At 41.3% G+C, this 18,162-nt stretch overlaps 1 protein-coding gene across 6 annotated transcripts in view; it reads left to right on the top strand.

Moving 5' to 3' along the window:
* Positions 1-9,115, top strand: part of MPPED2 (metallophosphoesterase domain containing 2) — a 176,841-nt gene extending 167,726 nt beyond the window's left edge. For 4 of the 6 annotated variants that reach the window (XM_058688526.1, XM_058688528.1, XM_058688527.1 and 1 more), the window contains exons 5-8: positions 1,453-1,568; positions 4,726-4,839; positions 7,028-7,088; positions 7,718-9,115. In XM_058688526.1, coding sequence (XP_058544509.1) covers positions 1,453-1,568; positions 4,726-4,839; positions 7,028-7,088; positions 7,718-7,811 — 385 coding nt within the window. In that variant the 3' untranslated portion in view covers positions 7,812-9,115. The remainder of the gene's footprint in view (positions 1-1,452; positions 1,569-4,725; positions 4,840-7,027; positions 7,089-7,717) is intronic. The other 2 variants (XR_009249863.1, XM_058688530.1) reach the window with 2 other exon arrangements.
* The last annotated feature ends 9,047 nt before the right edge of the window (positions 9,116-18,162 follow it).

The following is an 18,162-nucleotide window of genomic DNA, read 5'->3' as shown; positions in this document are numbered from 1 at the left end:
TAGAATAATAGTACCTTGACAGAGAGTAAGCCCTCAACAATTAATAGCTTTAAAAGTTATTATTGTTACTATAAGTAAGCCCCTTAGGATGGCTTAGGAACTTGGAAGATAGTTGTAGGACCCAAGTCAGATACTTTCTTGGTTTCTCTTTTTCTAACTGGGGACACACAGTCTCTTACCTCTGGAACTTTCTTTCAAGCATCTCAGTGAGAACTCAGGTTTCTCACTTGTAAGGCAGATTTTCACATGGTTTTCGGTTGCCCGCTCCACTCTGTCCTTGCCTGTACGTGCCCACCACCAAATGAATGCTGGGTCAGTGTTTCTGAGTTCCAAGTCTTGAGAGAATCTGATAGTCTGGCCCATGATTGGCTTTAAATAAGATTGAACTTCTTTTGATTTGCTGTCACTGACCAAGTTACCTTGGACACAGGGTCGCCTCTTTCAATAGGCACGAAAGGGGCAGCTTAAGTTGAAGAGGAAAGTTGAGCTTAGCCAGAAAATTGACCAACTTGTTTTTTACATGTATGTGCTAGCAAGTAGGAGTTTTCCTACAGAATGGGAAAGAGTCAGTTTCAACAAATAAAGGTTATATCTAGATGTTTGGGAATAGGACAGCACTGGGAACTGCTTTGTTCTGGTGTGATTTAGCCAGTAGTATGTGCAGAGAAAAATTGGTTATTCTATCATTATAAATGGTAGAGGCATGTTCAGCTCCAATTAGACGTGCTCTCATTGAGGACAAAACCCCCATTCATTCACTTTTGCCTGCCTGAAGCATCAACCTCAGAAACTCATTCCTGGGAGGGTGGACTGCTTACCTTCCCTGTCAGGAGAGTGGATTCCAGAATGACCCTCAAACCTTCCTTTTGAGAACAGGAGGAAAAGGCCACGCTTGCTCTTTGTTCCCTGGATCCCCTGTCACCTGTCAGAGCTCCGAACGTTTTCAGCTTTCTCAGTCCAGGATTTCAAAACATCTCCATGTACGGAGGTACATGCTCTGCCTTCAGAGCCCTTGTCCTTTTCTCCAAGGACTTCTGTAAGAATCCTTCCAGCAAAGCAGTTTCGCAGTGATGGGGAGGAAGGGGTACTGATGGAATTTCTTACAGGAAGGGTAGAAATGCTTTGGATCCAAGCTAGGCATCTTAGGAAGCATGGAGATTTGGGGGAGAAGACAAAACATTGTTAAGATTTTGATAGAGGTCAGCTGGGTAGAGTCTCCACTGTAAAGACTCTTGTGCCCCTTTCTGGTTGAACAATTTGCAGGCTCCACACTTGCTTTCAAATGCATTGGTTTTGAAGCAGTCAACAAAAAAGCATCCTGCTGCCAGGGCCAATCATCAAAAAGAGACAAGAGAGCGATGCAAACCGTGGGGGAATGTGCGAGAGAGAAATATTGTAGAGCAGAAACGTGGCTCCACTGGCCTGATACCGTGTGCATTATCTCCCCCAAAGGACCCCGTGGTTTAATGGATGGGGCTTTAACCTGCCCAGAGGTCAGTCTCTGCTGGACAAGTGGAACCTCATCCCTGAGGGCATCGACATACTCATGACACACGGACCTCCTCTAGGTAAGTGAAGCAAATGTTGTCCTTTTGTCATAATAGATGTCTTTTTCCCCAAGCATAATAAACAATGCTTCAGGGATGTAATTATTTCCTTCAAAAAATAAAAAGTGAATACAAAAAGAAAAGCCAGTGTCTTTAAAGAAACCGGTATGATAATTAAACTCAGCAGTTCTGCTAGGCTTACAGGTGTTTTTGAAATTAAATTTTTTTTTAATTTAGTTGAGTCAGGGAAAATCAAATCAGTATGGAGCACCACAGTCTTTGGAACTCGATCATTTATTTTAAGAACTGTATTCACTTTGGAGTAAGGGAAGTGGAGACTGGAGGGAAGAAGGCACAGACCTCTCAATTGCAGGGCTTTTGAATGGCAACGAAATAATGGAAACTTTTGTTTAAAGTAGCTCATTATCTTTTCCCATGTAATAGTGGGACCTGGGAAATCTTTAAAGTTAAACATTTGAGCTGGTTATATAAGCAAAGAATCCTTTAAAAAAAAAAAAAACTAAGGTGTTAAGTAAGGACTTACATTGAAAGTTACTTAAAGATACTCATCCTACAGAATCCTTGAACCTACAGAATCCTCAAACCTACATCCAGGTTTAGATTGCCAGCATGCTTCAAAGCTACCTTTAGTTATGCAGGTTATGGGCCAGAATATGATTTTTTGACTTTTATAATTCTCTTTTAATTATTCATGAACTTGTTATCTCCTTGGCTTAGCCACAGAACATTGTCAAACAGGACTATCACCTGGATCCCCATTCAACAAAGGTGTAACTCTGGAAATTCAGATGCTTCACTTATAGTAGGAGAGCTTTTCTTTTCTTTCTTTCTTTCTTTCTTTCTTTCTTTGAGATTGCAGTAAAAAACATATAAGATGAAATCTACACTCTTAATAAATGTTCAAATGCATAATGCTAGCAAAGGTTGGTTTAGAGAAAGGAAGAAAACCCTTGTTACAAAATAAATTATTTTCAGTCTTTCCCTATGGTTTGAGGTTGTGGTCCATATGACTTCCCTCCTCTGTCAACCTGAAAAATAAAAAATCTAACACACATCCCCTACTGTGAATTTAATCTTTGTAGATATTGTTTCCTCCAGCCCACTTAGGGCTGCTTTCCATCCCTTCCAAGGAAAGTGAGTGCTCTGTGTTTCACATGGAAATAGCAGAAGGGAGGGCCAAGGCGTGAGTCATGGTGGCACATTTTAATGATGTGGAGAAGCAAGAGAAGAGAAGCAGGTTGTGTTGTAGACAGGGGAATTGTCCAGATTTGCACAGGATCTAGCCGTTCCTGACTTTTTCAGTATTTCAGAATCACCATCCCTATGCCTTTTTCCCCCTATTCCATCCCATCCCACCCCATGTTTTAAAAGATCACACTTCCAACAACATTTATCATCATAATGAATTAAGCTCCCTATTTTGCAGCCATTAGAGACTAAATCCTGAATTGCTAGCTAAATATTCTGATCAGCCCTGAGTTACCCAGTGAGACCCTACAGAGAGAGCATCTCAGCCAACTCGGTCCTTTCCCTGAGCAGACTATTCCATGCAGACATGATTCTCCTCAGGCTGTTTATTGTAAACAGGACTTGGATATCCTCAGCACAGACAGCTTTACGTGACTGAAGTATTATTTGGAATATAACTTTGAGCAGAACACTTGATTCGCAGACTCATCAGGCCATTAATGTCGGTACAGAAGCAAGTGGTGGTAGTCCTAAGTCTGCATTCTAGCCTCCAAAGAATTGAGACATCCCAGAAACTTTGAATACTACTTTACTTGTAGTAAATATGGAGTAATCCAGAGAGTGGTTGTGCATGTAGCAAAGTAAGTTCTACCTCAAGGAGTTCCACAATAAAAGGTCAGGTGAGGTTTTCATAAGGTAAAGTTGAACCTTAATCAAAGTATGTTATTGGGATTCTTGTGAAAATGCTGGTTTGGGGTGGGGATGGAGAGGGGCCTTTAATTCTTTCCTGTTGAGTAGCAATCTCACCGTGAGACTTTACTATCATGGTATAGCAGGATGCCTTCTCAGGTTGATTGTATATGAAATGAGATAATTTCTTCCTTCAAGGAAAACCCATCCATGGTAGAATATGCCAATCACTGTGGATTAAGGATTTTTTTCCCCCTAACAAACAGAATTTTGAATCAAACCTCTGGTTGAATTTTTATAGGGCCCCGTTTCCATCTGATGTTCTTACCAGACTCTCTAGCCACTCCCCACACCCCAGTTAACATGTCTTTACAGAAATGCTCTGTCTTCATTGCTGCAGTTCCGTCAAACAAAGTGGAATAAGCTTATCAGTCCGTTTCTGCCTGATCATTTCTGAATAGTAGAAATCACCAACAGAGCTGTGGTATGGATTCCCACTGTTGACGATTTAGCCATTAGTCCAACCTGCCTTCTTTACACCCATCCTGCTCAGGCAAATGGGGTCTATTTCTGGCCATAATCATCCAGATACCTGACTTTTGTTATAATTGATGTCAGTTTTTATGGATTCTCTACATTAAACGTGGAAGTAAGTGGCTTTTACTTTAAAGGTAGTCAGTTAGCCCCAGCTGACTGGATGCCACCATGTGGTCACATTGCTGCCTATTCCCAGAGAGGAGACTGGAGGAGGAGCTTGCCATTTCCAAGCTTTGGTCATCAAGAACTACCAAGGGTTAAAGTTGATGTACCTGAGGAGAGCAAGGTATCTTGTGGCCAGTTTACAGACAGTCCCTACTAGCCTGTCTTTTTTGAGCCATCTTAGAGGTAAACTGCTATAAGAAAGACGTAACAAAAAAAAAAGAGAGAAAAGTAACTGAATTGAGAAAGAAAGAGATATTGCAGGACTGCCGGGAATAAATGTCATTAGGCCCATGAAGATTTGAAACCAGGGCTGCATAAATCAAATCCCTTACAGAAAGAAAAAAAAGATGTTAATTAACAGGAAGAAAAAAATGGAAACCAAAAAAAAATTTCAAGAACCTAAAGAAGACAAAGTGACAAGTGAAAAGTTCCTTAAAAGCCATTGTGAGCTTTAATGGAGAGGCTAGGATTACAGATAATGTAATAAACCTTCTGTGAGTTATGGCTTCCTGAAAGTCTAAATGAAACCTTACCTGAAGAAGGAAAATTAAGAGTATTGATTGCATTTTGCCCTTAGGTTTTCGAGACTGGGTTCCAAAGGAGCTTCAAAGAGTCGGCTGTGTGGAGCTTTTAAACACAGTCCAGAGGCGAGTCCGGCCCAAGCTCCATGTATTTGGTGGAATCCATGAAGGTAAGACCAGCAGAAAGGCATTCACAAGGTCTTGTATCATTATTCATGATCTCATTCCAGAATGGGGACCTTGGGTACAGTTGGAATGACTGGAATAGTGTTGTCAAACTCTTTTTACCAGTGGCAGAACCTTTTGTAATATCAATTGTTAGGGGAAATACCTGCATGTAAAGCTGATAAATATTTTATATGGAGAGTCTCTCTTTTAAGCAGAGTGGAGAGAAAGAAGTAGGTCTGGTTCACCTTAGGGAAAACCCAGCAACCCCAACCCCACCCCCACACCCCAAGGCAACTTCTGGAATCTCAGGGTTCTGATGAGGAATGTTTGCTAACCACCACTGTAGAACAGCCCTGAGGTAAAAAAAAGGACAAATTCTTTCTTTAAGACATTTAGAAGAAATGGCCTGGATATTAGACTAAACAACTTCCAATGCCTCTTTCTACCTGTAAATATTGTGTTTCATATGGAATACACACAGGACCCAGGAAGACAAGACTTTCTTTGAAAAATAACTTTGGACACACAGTGAAAGTTATAGAACAGGAATGGCAGGAACCTGCAGATTTGCAGGTAGTCATTTCCTTATGAACCTCCGAAAACCATTTCAGACTTCTCAGAAATCATCAGCGCTATTAGGTCAGGCTGAGGCTAAAGGGAATAATTAAATCTCCCCCAACTGGAAACTGGTCCAGTTGCCTCTTTCTGCCTTTCAAGGTAGGGTGGAGTCAAGTTCACAGAATCCAAAAGCCTCCCAGGAAACTTTAGGGCTCTAGGTTTCGTCTGTCCTTCCTTTTTTAAACTAGGGTCTTTAGACAGACACAAAGCTGTCTTTCAGCAGGTGTTAGATTTTTCTTGGCCGCACCAGTATCTCCCGGTTTCACGGGTTTGTGTGCAGTGGTGCGTTTACATAGGCAGCCTCCATATTTTCTCCAGCTCCTGCTTACAGCTTGTACTCTGGAGTTCTTTATGAATCTGCAGGTGAGTTGTTGAGGCCTACGTGTCTGATGAAGCAAGAAAACCAAGTTTGCTTTTCAAAGCCCACAAATCCATTGGCTTCCAGGTTAGGCATTAGAGGCATACGTATTGAAAATCATCCTCCTAATGCCAGAGAAAATTGAGCTTGCCCCAAGTGCAGGCACCAGCTGAGTGCATGGAATGCGGGGTGCAGCTCCGCAGGAGTGGACATCATCCTACCCTGACTTGGAGCCGTAGTCCCTGAAAAGGAGGGCATTTCTTTAAGGCATGATACCGGATTGGTGGGGGAGAATGGGTGGGAGCTCATGTCTAAACAGCAGTTCTGGGGGACAGTTATCAGGCTTGAACACCTACAGCATACCTCTGAGTTTGCATTTCATCCGTTTTTTTTAAATCATTAATTAATTTTAAACTAGCCAGACTATTGGGGAATTCCACTGAAGCCCCAAAATAATAAACTTGCTTAAAAGGGAGGAGATCATATTCAAATAAACTTGTCTCACTTTTATTCACTTAAGACAGCTGAAGAGGGCAGAGAGAGGGCAAATACCAACCTCTTGATGGAGAGAGATAACAAGACTTTATGACCCCAGAACTAAACAGTGCACATTTTAAATGCCTCTTTTCTTTTCTTAAGAGATTTTTCCATTGACCCTCATTAAGCTCTCCACAGGCTTACTTAGAGAAATTTTAGCAAATGGAAAGGAAAAAAAAGAAAGAAAGAAAGAAAGAAAGAAAGAAAGAAAGAAAGAAAGAAAGAAAGACCTGTTGTTTCTGTAAGTCCTGATAATTTTTCACGGACATATTTTTCTATGCCATAAGAGCCTGATACCAACATAGAATTACAAACTTAATTGCAGAGGTTCTCAGGTAGATATAGGGTATCCAGGGATATGTGCTAACTTGCAAACATGCTAAAAATTTCAACGAATTAAAAATTATCAAACTGGAAGGGAGCCCTGGGTGGCTCAGTCAGTTAAGTGTCTGACTCTTGATTTCAGGTCAGGTCATTGTCTCATGGCTCATGAGTTCAAGCCCCACATTGGGCTCTGCGCTGACAGTGTGAGCCTGCTTAGGATTCTCTCTTTCCCTTCTCTCTCTCTGCCCCTCTTCTGCTCTCTAAATAAGCAAATAAATAATAAACATTTAAGAAAATTATGAAAGAGGCATACATACCAAAGACCCAGAAAAACTTTCTTAACTTTCTTCCAGTAGGTTGCAAGAGATTTATATTCTGCATGTGGGAAGTGTTTTGGCTTGATCCAGTGCCCAGGTGAGCTTAGGAAACAGGGTCTTATGGTGATGTCTCTGCAAATCACTTGGGTGTTCAGTTATTTGACTTTTTTGAGTGAAATGGAATCAAAGCCACACAATTCGAGTAAGTTAAGATCAGTTATCTCCTAGATAAGGAAGCTGAGCATCCTCCCTCCTGGATCCCAGTGCAGTGCTCTCCCCCACGCGCCCCCCCCACCTGTCCCAAAGCCCATTTGGGATTTGGATGCCTGTGCCCTGAGGAGTCGCTTATGTTACTCATTCTGTTCCCTAGAACTCAATAATTAATGCAGGGCTTTGAAATGAAAATCATATTTTAAAAAGAGGGGAAGAAATGTTTTTTCTTTATTCTCACTAGTAAAGAAATCACAGTCTTTCCCTGACAAATCTAGTGCTTAAATAAGAAAAAAAGAATCACTTTTCTTTGAAGTAGAGGATTCTCCCTTTAAAGAAAACAGAATGTAATTGGAAGGCAGCTTCTGAAAGCTGTTATCATCTGGGGAGGCTTCATTGAATCTCATCTCACTGCCCACTGGCAAAGATTTTTTCAGTTTTCCTTGCCTGACAGCTCACCACTGAGTCACTGTCATTTGTATATATTACAGTAAGCATGACACTCTGTCTCCACAGGTTACGGCATTATGACCGACGGTTATACAACGTACATCAATGCCTCAACGTGTACAGTCAGCTTTCAACCGACCAACCCTCCAATTATATTTGACCTTCCAAACCCACAGGGTTCCTGAAGCTCTAAAAAGCCCAATTGGAATGTGAGGGAAGGTCTATAAACTGTCATTTTTCTAATTATAAACTTACATTCTCTTACTTGTTTATTTCCAAATCCTGTGAGTTCTTTTTGTAAATTACTGGAACACAAATGACTCTAGAGGTTGTGCTTCTTTATTTTTTTTTAAATGGGGCGTCCATTCGAAATGAAAGGAGCATTGTGAATTTGTAAAATGACTTCCGTTTTCTCAAAGGCCACGCCATTGTAAATTGTTAGTATTCGCCAAAGGACAGCCAAGCTTTCTTTTTAAAAGGTGATGAAAGTCTTATTTTAATATGATTTAAGCTGGAAGAAAAAGAAAAAAAAAAAAGAAAAGAAAAAAGAAACAGGTAGGTAGTGTTTTAAAAACCACCCAGATTTGCACAACTGTTTAAGAGTATTGTTTGAAGTATTTTATTTTTTGGTGTTTTGTTATTGCTGTTGTTTTCTTGGTAATGCTTCTTTTTTGCAGACGTGGCCTGGATTTGTAACAATCTTTTCGGCAAAAGTAGGCGTGGAAAAGACTTCTCTTCACACTCTCACTATAAAGAAAGCTGCATCCGGAGAAGAAAACGACCCTCGTTTAAAGGATGGCTTAGCTAGTGAGATCCATGTTGTGGTTATACAAGGTCTCATTGTTTGTTTGTTTTCTTTTAAATTATTTTAGCTTTAAAAATATGGAAATGGAATCTGTCAAGAGCAGGTATTTCACGCAGTTAAAAAAAATTGAGCGCGCAGACTCCTTTTCAGTATGGGTTTATATATATAAATATTTTTTGTGTATTATGACTAAGTTAGGAGTTTAATATTGCCAAGGACAGTACAACTGCAAAGCGATGCTTTATAGCAGGGCATCGCAAGTCCTAAGGGGCTGACACATTTTCTCAGAACTCAAGATCTCAAAGAACTTGAGTTAAATCTAGGTTACAGTTACAGGCGTGTACAGACTTATACATGGTTGCAATGGAAGGTAACTAAAATAAGGCTTAGTTGTCCTTTATATTTAAATACCCTGAATTGTCTTCTTACTTCCTCTCCCTCCCCCCATTTTGCACTGTGTGTCGATGCAATCTTCGCTAGCACAAAATATTGTCGCTAATAGTCATTTCTGTTTTCCCATTGTAAATGCTGTTAAGCTTTATCCTATTTTATGTTACCTTGTTAATGAAATTTAGGAAAGCAGTTGTTTCTTTTAAATTTATTGTGATATTCTATATCTAGCGGCCTTTATATGCAAATAAAATTGCAAGATTTTTAAATCTGTCCTGTTTGGAGGATTGGCTAGGAGGATGGTGGTTTAATCCCCAGGTGGGGAAAGGGGGTGGATTTATTCATATGCAACATTAGTACTCCCTCTCAGGAGAATTAGGATAAGTGCTTTTTTTTTCTGATTTTCAATAAGTCTTTTATTGCCCACCTTTCCCAGGCTGGCAGGTAGATCGATAAGGCACTCTGTCTACTCTTTCCTTCCATCGCACTGTCATCTACCTTGCCGTAGGTTTCAGAGAGTGAATATCTCGTCTTGGCCGTTGTAATTTCTATAGGAAGGGTCCCGGTGCAGTGGAGGCTGGAGATGCTATTGTGGATGTGTGGTAGTGAGAAGGTGAACCAATGGGTAATAGAGTGGCCACTACACAGTCTCCCCAGGAGCAGTTACCATCGCCTCCTTACTGTTTTATTTATTTATTTATTTATTTATTTATTTATTTATTTTTATTGACGTCCGTCGCTAAAATGTTATGGTAGCCAGGAGGCCCCAGGCAGTGGTGGGGTGTGGAAAATAAAGTTATGTCTGTTTTATTTTCTCTGGAACAGCCATTGAAGAAAAGCGACATGATCTTGAATCTGCAGTGTATCCCAAAAGTCTATGTTCCAGTGCCCATCGGATTGTATTCTGACACATCTTCCTTCCCCCCTCCCATTGTGGACTCTTTGGTGTCATTGCTGAGAAGAATTTTTGATTTCAGTACCAGCAGGGTAGAGAGAGTGTTTTAGGCCAGAATTCCAGCTCAGATGCCCATGTAATCATCTGGGGCTATCGTAGTTGGTAATATTTATTAAGTGTCTTAGATGCCACCCAGAGCCTATGGTGGATGCTTTGGTCTGACCTCCCTTCCTGAGCAGAGGTTGTCCATGACCAGAGTAGCCATGATAGGCCAAAAGAGGTCAAAGGAGGTTAACTGTGAGAGGTTAACAGCCCTCCTCTGATCTGCTACATCAGTAGAAGAAGGTGTTGACTTTAGGGCACTCCCTAGGGAGCTGGAGTGAGAGGTGACTGAATGGAAATTTCATCTGGTTACCGAACAAGGAGCTGAGCTCAGACTTCTGGAAAAGCAGGCTTTCCAGAGACAGGTGGATGATCACGATGACAAGTGTGCATGCGCAGCCCTTGACAGCATGTCTGGACCCAAACTAATTAAGCTGAGCACTTACCAAAATTGCTTTCCATTGTGAGTGGGCAGGAAGCAGTCCAGCCTGCTAAATCTACAGGCTAGACTGGCTCATGGTCCAGGTTCACCACTCCGTATGTATGAACTACCTCCAGGAGGGCCCGAATGACCGTCCAAAGGCCTGAAGCTTTCTCCACTGGGCTTTCTAACAAAGGAACATTTGAAATAACTCTTACAAATTGGCACTTTCCACTCTTTCATCACCAGGCACTCTGCTGAGCGGGTCTCCTATGTTGTTTCTAATACTCACAAAACCCTGGGAGAGGTCACATAAGCCCCACTTTATAGATAGGAAACCAAGGCTCCAAAAGTTAAATAAATTTCCCTAGGAAAATGGAAGGTTCAAGACCAGGTCTGTCTGAATTCATAGCCTCTGCCCTTTTTATCACCGTGCCTCTGGACTAGAAAAGTTGATGCCCTTCAGCAGCTGATGGAAAACTGATACGGGCCTGGGGACATCTCTATCATGTATGTATGAGCTACTGGAGCATCCTTCAGTGTGGCCTTACATCATCAAATTGGACCACTTCCTTTCTGCTTGAGGCACACAGCACAGTGCACAGTGGATAGGAGCACAGAGCCTGGAGTCCGTGTGCCTGCCCAAGCCCCAACCCCTCCTCCAGCTGTCTCTGATGTCTTTGCCTGGGTACTTAGCATCACTGTAAAGTAGGGCTGATGATGAAGTTGTTGTAAGTTGTGATACGGAGATCACCACCTGGCATCCAGTTTGTTAAATAAGGTCCCCCATGCTGCCTTGAGATTCTCCAGGTAGGACCTGTCTATTGCCTCCTCACCCTTGAGAGCCCCAGTAGCATTATTTCCAAGAGAGTGTATTTGTTTGCATTCCTTGGAAACTATAATGAACCTCTCTTTCTAAACTATGAAGAACCCCAAGGGCATTTGTGAGAGGCAGATAAGGGGGCCTGACTTTTCAGTTTGGGGATCATATTTTGCAAATCCCTTCTAATCTCAGGAGAGGAAGGAGTCTGTACTCTTCGGAGTTGCTTTAAATGCCACCCGTGGATCTTAGCATCTTTCTCCCTGTGGAGTCTTTACATTCCATGTCACCATCTCCTTCAAGCTCAATTACTGAATTTTTTCTCTACATTTTCTCCCAATCCCCTTTTGTCTTATATAGATGATGTGGGGTTGCTGAAATCCCCTTAAGAGGCAGGTCACTGTTATTGACAGGTGGCCAGCGTTAAGCCTGCCTTCATCTCCATCACTTAAGTAAATAAATACTGTGACCCAGGTCTTAAGTAGGGAGAAACAGAAGCTGGGAGGATTTGGGATTTGTCACTTGCAGATAAAACACTTGCTGTGCCCAGAATAATGCCCCCTCCCCCAACCCTCCAACAGCAAGGATGTGCTGCTCCAGTGGAGTGAACATCCATCTTTTATTTTGGTTTCCCAGTATCTTTTCGTGCCCTGTTCCCACTTTCCTAAAAGTTTTAAGTACATTTTGTTTAATTATTAAACCAAAGTGAATTAAGGTCTACTTTGTTTTGAGAATTTGGCTGTAAGCTGAGGCATTTGGAAACACTGCTGGGCATGGAACAGGAGGCAATGGGATGTGGGGAGGGTTCCAGGACTGGACATTCTTAATGGGTGGTTTTAGAGAAGGATTTAGAGAAGGTATTCAACCCACTTCTGGATGTCAGCTTCCTAATGCAAAATGTTTTTTCTTTTACTTTGTGATAAAGTAGCAAGATTGCTGCCTGTGTCCACTCTGACAAGGCTCTTCCAGAAGTTTAGAGCTGTTTTCCCTTCCTTTTCAAGATGTCACCTCTACCATTTTGTTCCTATCCTGCCTTTCCATGGAAAGATAACCATACTGATTCAAAAACCTCTCTGATAAATCTTCCTCTTCCCTGGTGCCCATTGTAAAGTCGGCCTCTACAACTCACAAGAAGTTCAGAGAGGGTCAGTAGCACCACCATGGTCACAGAAAATCAAGAGATAGCCCCACATTGGCATTTGGGCTCTTAACTTTGAGCATGAACTGCTTTTTCAGTTTGATATTCAGGAATAATGAAAGATGGAGAGATCGATTTGGCCAGACATAATGTGATTTTGTAGCAGAGAAAAACATGCCATCTGTGACTTATTATTATTAAACCAGATTATTTAAAAAAAACAAAACAAAACAAAACTTAAGAATCTGACCTCCAGGTGTTCCCAAGAAGATTCACTTTCTTTCCCCTCAACTAGTCCACATGTAACAGTTCTGATGGGCACCCAATTCCTCCTCCCACAAGAGAGATGTTGCTCTTTGTCACATGTTTTGACACACATGTTTATGTCCAGTCTGGAAGACATTGGGTATCAGTAAGAACCCCTGACTTTGAAATTGGATGTGCTTGCCTTCAGATCTCACTGATGGCTATCTACCATCTGGGTAACCTTGGACATGCTACTCTACTTCCCTCAGGCTCAGACTCCACACCTGTATAATGGGGATAATTCCTACTTCATGATGGATTTGTCAGAGTTGATATGATAATATCACTAAGTTCCTGGGCCCAGGGAGCTATTATAATACACAGAAGATTTTATTATGCTGTCATTCATAGTTTCTTAAAGCAAAAGAAAAAAGGGGGGGGGGGGCAAAAGGAAACATTTAGCTTCTTTTTCCAGGTTATTCAGAGCCCCTCACAAGAGAAAGTGAATTCCTTCAACTGGACCGAGTCAAGGTTGTAGAGCTACAAACTCAAGCCATACATAAATCGAGCTTTTTAAATTCCTCCCTTTCTCTCTCTAAACTATAAGACAAAACATTTGTAGTAGGTTCTTCTTGACTCCTCCTCATTTCCTTCCTGAATTAAGGATGTCTTACAAGACAAAAATCTTGAGGTAAAAGGCCTTTCATATCTGAAAGCATCTATATCTGGGTAATGGTGAGAGAGAGAAATGCATTTCCATTAGGAAGCATGGCCACAGTGGTACTAAAAGCACGAACAGACTAAACACGCGAAGGCAGAGAGCCTGCACCCATCAATCAGCTTTGATTTTTATGAAGCCACGGTTACCATGCGGTGCATCCGAGTGCTCTCAGAGCCCGCTTACCAGGGCAAGGGGCCTGTAATTTCATAGCCCATTTCTGTCCTGACCTTAGTGGCTGACCTTGAGAATAGGTTGAGTTTTTCAGTAGAAGCTTCTGAAATAGCAAATGACTTGGAACCCAAATGCTCCATGCTTGGGCTCACCAACATGCCCTTGCATACACTGGCTATAATGCTTAGGTACCAGCTACTTAATTCTTAAAAAGGACTCATATTTCCTGGAAGCCTTCCCTGAATCCCCCTACTCCTACCCAGAACACTTCCTTTTGGTACTGCCATAGCCCCCACAAGCATTTCTACCTATACCATGTTCTGATTGTTGCTTGTCTGCCTGCAAGCTACATGAGGTCAGCGGCCAGGTCTTCTGTTACTGCATTCCCAGCATCTAGGTCTGAAGAATGCTCTCTCAGTGAATTAATCAATGTTTGGCAGACAATAGCCAGGTATGTGAGAAAGGTAGGAGAAACTAATCACAGATGAAATCGACAGACATCTGAACACTGTAGGGCCAGTGGCGTACTCGTAAGCTTCAGCTGCAAAACTCCATTCTTGTCACTAAAGGTCCTTGTAATTTGGTGAAGAAAACAAGATATTGCCACATGAAGCTAAATAGCAGTTAAGATTTAAATAATAGTTCAAAACAGCAATGAAAGGAAATCAGGGCCTGTGATAGTCAGGTTTGTCCAGTTCTGTGAGTAGCCATTGTTATGAGAAGTGCCAGCTGGGGATTTAAGTCTCAGACAAGGCACTGGCAGCTAACCCAGGAGAGGGAGTCTGAGTGATAATGATAATGTCAGTCCCATGCAGCTTCATTCCTGCAGGAGAAAAACCGGTCTGGCCAGTGGCAATTCCTAGTGTGTCACGTAGCTGGTTTGTTTTCTTAATTTACTCTATGAAATGGTTTTCTCTAATGGCATGCCATTGACGAAATGCACCATAATGTCTCCATCCATCACCTCCAAATGCTTTTGCATGCATCAGTTGTTGACTTGTTTTCTCCCGTTCAGCACATAAATGAGAGGAATGATTTATCCAAGGCCACCAGTTACTCTTATGTGGAATCTGAAATAGCTCTCTGGAGAAATACTGCACTAAGCACATGTTTCTTTATGCTGTTCTCAACTTGTGTTAGAGGGTGACTTTGGCCTGGGCTGTACTGCTGTCCTTCTGACCAGTGTTTCCCCGGTAGCTAGTCCAAGTGTCCCCTGTGGTCTGTGACTCTCAGATGTAAGAGCTTGTGTTCCTGTGAGTGTGACCACTAAATTTGGATTACAGGATATGGCAGCCAAGGCTTTGGCCTTTGAAGCTGTGTATGGGCATTTGAACAAGCAGTGATTCCACCCCCCCCCACCCCCCACCCCCCGCCATGAGCTCTCTTGAAGTCACACTCACCAGGAAGAGAAAAGGTATCTCATGCATGAGTGCAGTTCCCCTTCCTTCTTTCAATTTGCCTCACTTCCTTGAACTCTCCATGCTGGAGACTTCTGGCCCCTAACCCCTCAGTTTTGCATAGATTGGGAGATCAGAAATAGAAGATAAACAGGAACATCAAGATAATTCTTATCTGCTGCAGGTTCCTTGAGCGGAGGCATAGTATGACATTCTCTAAATAAGGTCTTTAAGTACTAACTCCAACATGAGAAGGGGCACCTCCACAAAGTTTTTGTCTTATTAGATGATGGTGATAATGAAATTAACAGTTAGAAGCATCAAATAATACAGAGACCCTAAAATGTTAAACACAGCACTCCTATCTGTAGCATTAATAAATTGTGGCGAGATGTGAAATACTAGGTTTATCTTAATTCTTAACGTAAAAAGTTGAAAAATACAGCTTGGAGGGTTTCACCTGAGAAATTTGTTTAAATATATTTCGTAGAAATAAGAAATAAGAAAAATGATACTTTTCACTTCGTATTAAAGTTTCTCTCATGAAAGTGGTGTCTGTGTGTGTGCGCGCACGTGTGTGTGTGTCTACTTCAACAATATTATGCCCAATATATAACCAATTAACCTTTTTCCTTGACTGGCTATATTTCTGGTTACCAATGCAATTGAAATAAGATGTACAGAAGGGTAAGAACTTTCCTTATATTGTTTTCTAAAGGACTAAATAATGAAAATTAAAAATCTGGAGATAATCATAAGACCACTAGTTGCCATGGGAGTCATATGTTGGTTTCACATCATATGAATGGAAGCTATGTGTTCTGCAAAGACTCAGAAACTAAGGTAGATGGACGTGTATTTCTCCTGCATTTGCATTTAACAGGTCACCTTCCCGAGGAAAGGTGAGGTCTATGGGTTTCGCATCCAGGAATGGCAGTAAAATTATTTGAGTTTAGAGATTGCTCAGAGAAATTTACTCAATAAAAAAATAAAGTGCAGATGGAGGAGTGGGAGAAGGAAGGAGAGAAAGCAAGAGATCTGGATCCAAACCTGAATGAACCTTTTGACTTCCCAGGTTAAGAGGTGTGACCTGTGCATGTCGTTTGATCACTTTCTTTCTCTAAACTATGAATTGATAGATTTTTCCTCTCTGATGTAAGGACACCCTCGGACAAAGGGGACAAGTGAGTTGCCTGGTGGTTTTATTAATAGGAGGTCTGCTGGCTTTTGTGGGGGAAAGGAGAGCCAGACCCCTCATCACAGTCTCTATGTGTTGGCTTTTTCCAACACAGTCAACACAATGGCACATGGGAACCTATTTGGTGAGGATGTTCCTCTTACAGAAGACTTTTCCTAAGAAATAAATTATGTATCTCTGGCGAAATGACAATATGCAGGCTATTCCAGCTATACTTGTGGATTCAGCAGTATCCCATTTATTGATATGAATATTTATATCCACACCAGTAGTGCTGTGGTTGTTGGTAGTATTTGCAGTGAACGGCTTGGCTGGGATGCTGAGGACATCACCTACTGTTTGTAAAGCTCAGCATTCTCAAAGCTATTTAAAGAACCCCTTCATCCCTACCACTCTGGCCCAGTGTTAAAAGTAATTCAATAGAGGCATTCTCCTTTCATTACCACCCCACCCTCCCCCAAATAATTACTGCTGACCTAGAGGCCTTCTGGAGGTAGATGTATGTTGGTCATTTTTGTTTTTTTATGCAGTTCTCTTTCATCTGAAAATTTTGTAAACTTGTAATTGTCTTTCCCCAGTTGAATCTGTATACAGTTCTTTTAGTTTGCTACAAAAATGTTTCTACTACTTCCCTGAAGAGATTCTGTTTTAGTCCTTATTTTAATTTTTTTTTTTAACGTTTATTTATTTTTGAGACGGAGAGAGACAGAGCGTGAATAGGGGAAGGGCAGAGAGAGAGGGAGACACAGAATCTGAAACAGGCTCCAGGCTCTGAGCTGTCAGCACAGAGCCCAACGCAGGGCTCGAACTCACGGACTGTGAGATCATGACCTGAGCCAAAGTCGGATGCTTAACCGACTGAGCCACCCAGGCGCCCCTAGTCCTTATTTTAGAAAGGAGGTTTGGAAGTGCGGTGGCACACCCAATAGATGTCTTTCAGGTGTTTTTAGTGGCCAGGAACATATAGCTGGGGGATATTAGATTGAGGCCAGGGAAGCAAATGTATATCTCTACATCCATGCACCAGATAACTAATATTTATCGTGTAGGCACTCTGTTTAGCATAAGTCCTCAGCCCAGAGTTGGGCCAAAGAGAGTCTGCAACCAAAGCTTTAACTACCTGGTCTAACCTGAATCAGAGCAAATGTACCTGTGTTCCTCCAAGTGACGTGTTTGAAAATCAGTGATGCTACTCCATTTTCTCCACCTGCTGTCCTGTAACACACAGGCTCAATCTCCTGTAGTGGTTTTTGCTGACCACAGCTTACATTTCATAACTTTCATTTTTGGGCCATGATGTGTGTAAACTGAAACCGTGTCAGTAAATTCATTTAAGAAGGTTTGATGACAAATATGTTTTATTGGAAAAAGAAATGAATACAAAGCAATTGGCCTTTGGATCATGTAGTTAGGAGTGCATGTCTATAAGCCAGAGAAGTCTGGCTAATGTTACATCTCAAAAGTTAAAGTTTTAGGCCTTTTGATGCTTTCAAAGTTTGGATGACATGTCTTAAAACAGATATGCACTCTCTATTCTTCAAGGATTTAGAACTTCACTGGCTAATTCTAACATGGATATCAGCAAAGTATGTTGAAAGGGACACCCACATAATGAAGAATGGAATATAATTCCCATGGTTCTGGACCTTAACTACTTTAAAGCTTTGAGACAGTTGCTGAATTTTCCTAATGTTTTAGGATCCCTCCTTTTTCTCCCAAATAAGTCAGTCACAAAACTCCTCTCCACAAATATGTCTCTCTAATTACAATTAAAGAATTAATTACAAACTCAAGACTTTACATATTTCTTCACAACAGTGCTAAATTTCAAGACTCTATTTGTGAGGCCGAGATATATATATATTCTTTTTTTTTTCCAGAAATTTTCTGTCTTTTTTAAAAGCAGTATCTTAAAGGTTAGAGATTATGGCCATAATTTGATTTCCACAATTTATAATCTTTAGCTGGTAGTTCAGCCTTTTTTTTTTTTTTTTTTTTTTTTTTGAGATTCTACTGAGGTCTTCATTGCAAATGAAGTCTCTCTAATCTTCACCATTGTCCATTTACACATGAGTAAATATGTTAAACTATTCGTAAAATGATAAAATAATTCTGAAGATAAATGCAAAATGACTTTTACGAAGACCCAAAACAGTACATTACATTCTACTCTGAGTAATGTCTGCCAACATTCCAGAGGCCGGGGA

This window comes from Neofelis nebulosa, chromosome 10 (assembly GCF_028018385.1).
Source record: "Neofelis nebulosa isolate mNeoNeb1 chromosome 10, mNeoNeb1.pri, whole genome shotgun sequence".
Classification (NCBI taxonomy): Eukaryota; Metazoa; Chordata; class Mammalia; order Carnivora; family Felidae; genus Neofelis; species Neofelis nebulosa.
This window is presented reverse-complemented; position numbering and strand designations above follow the sequence as displayed.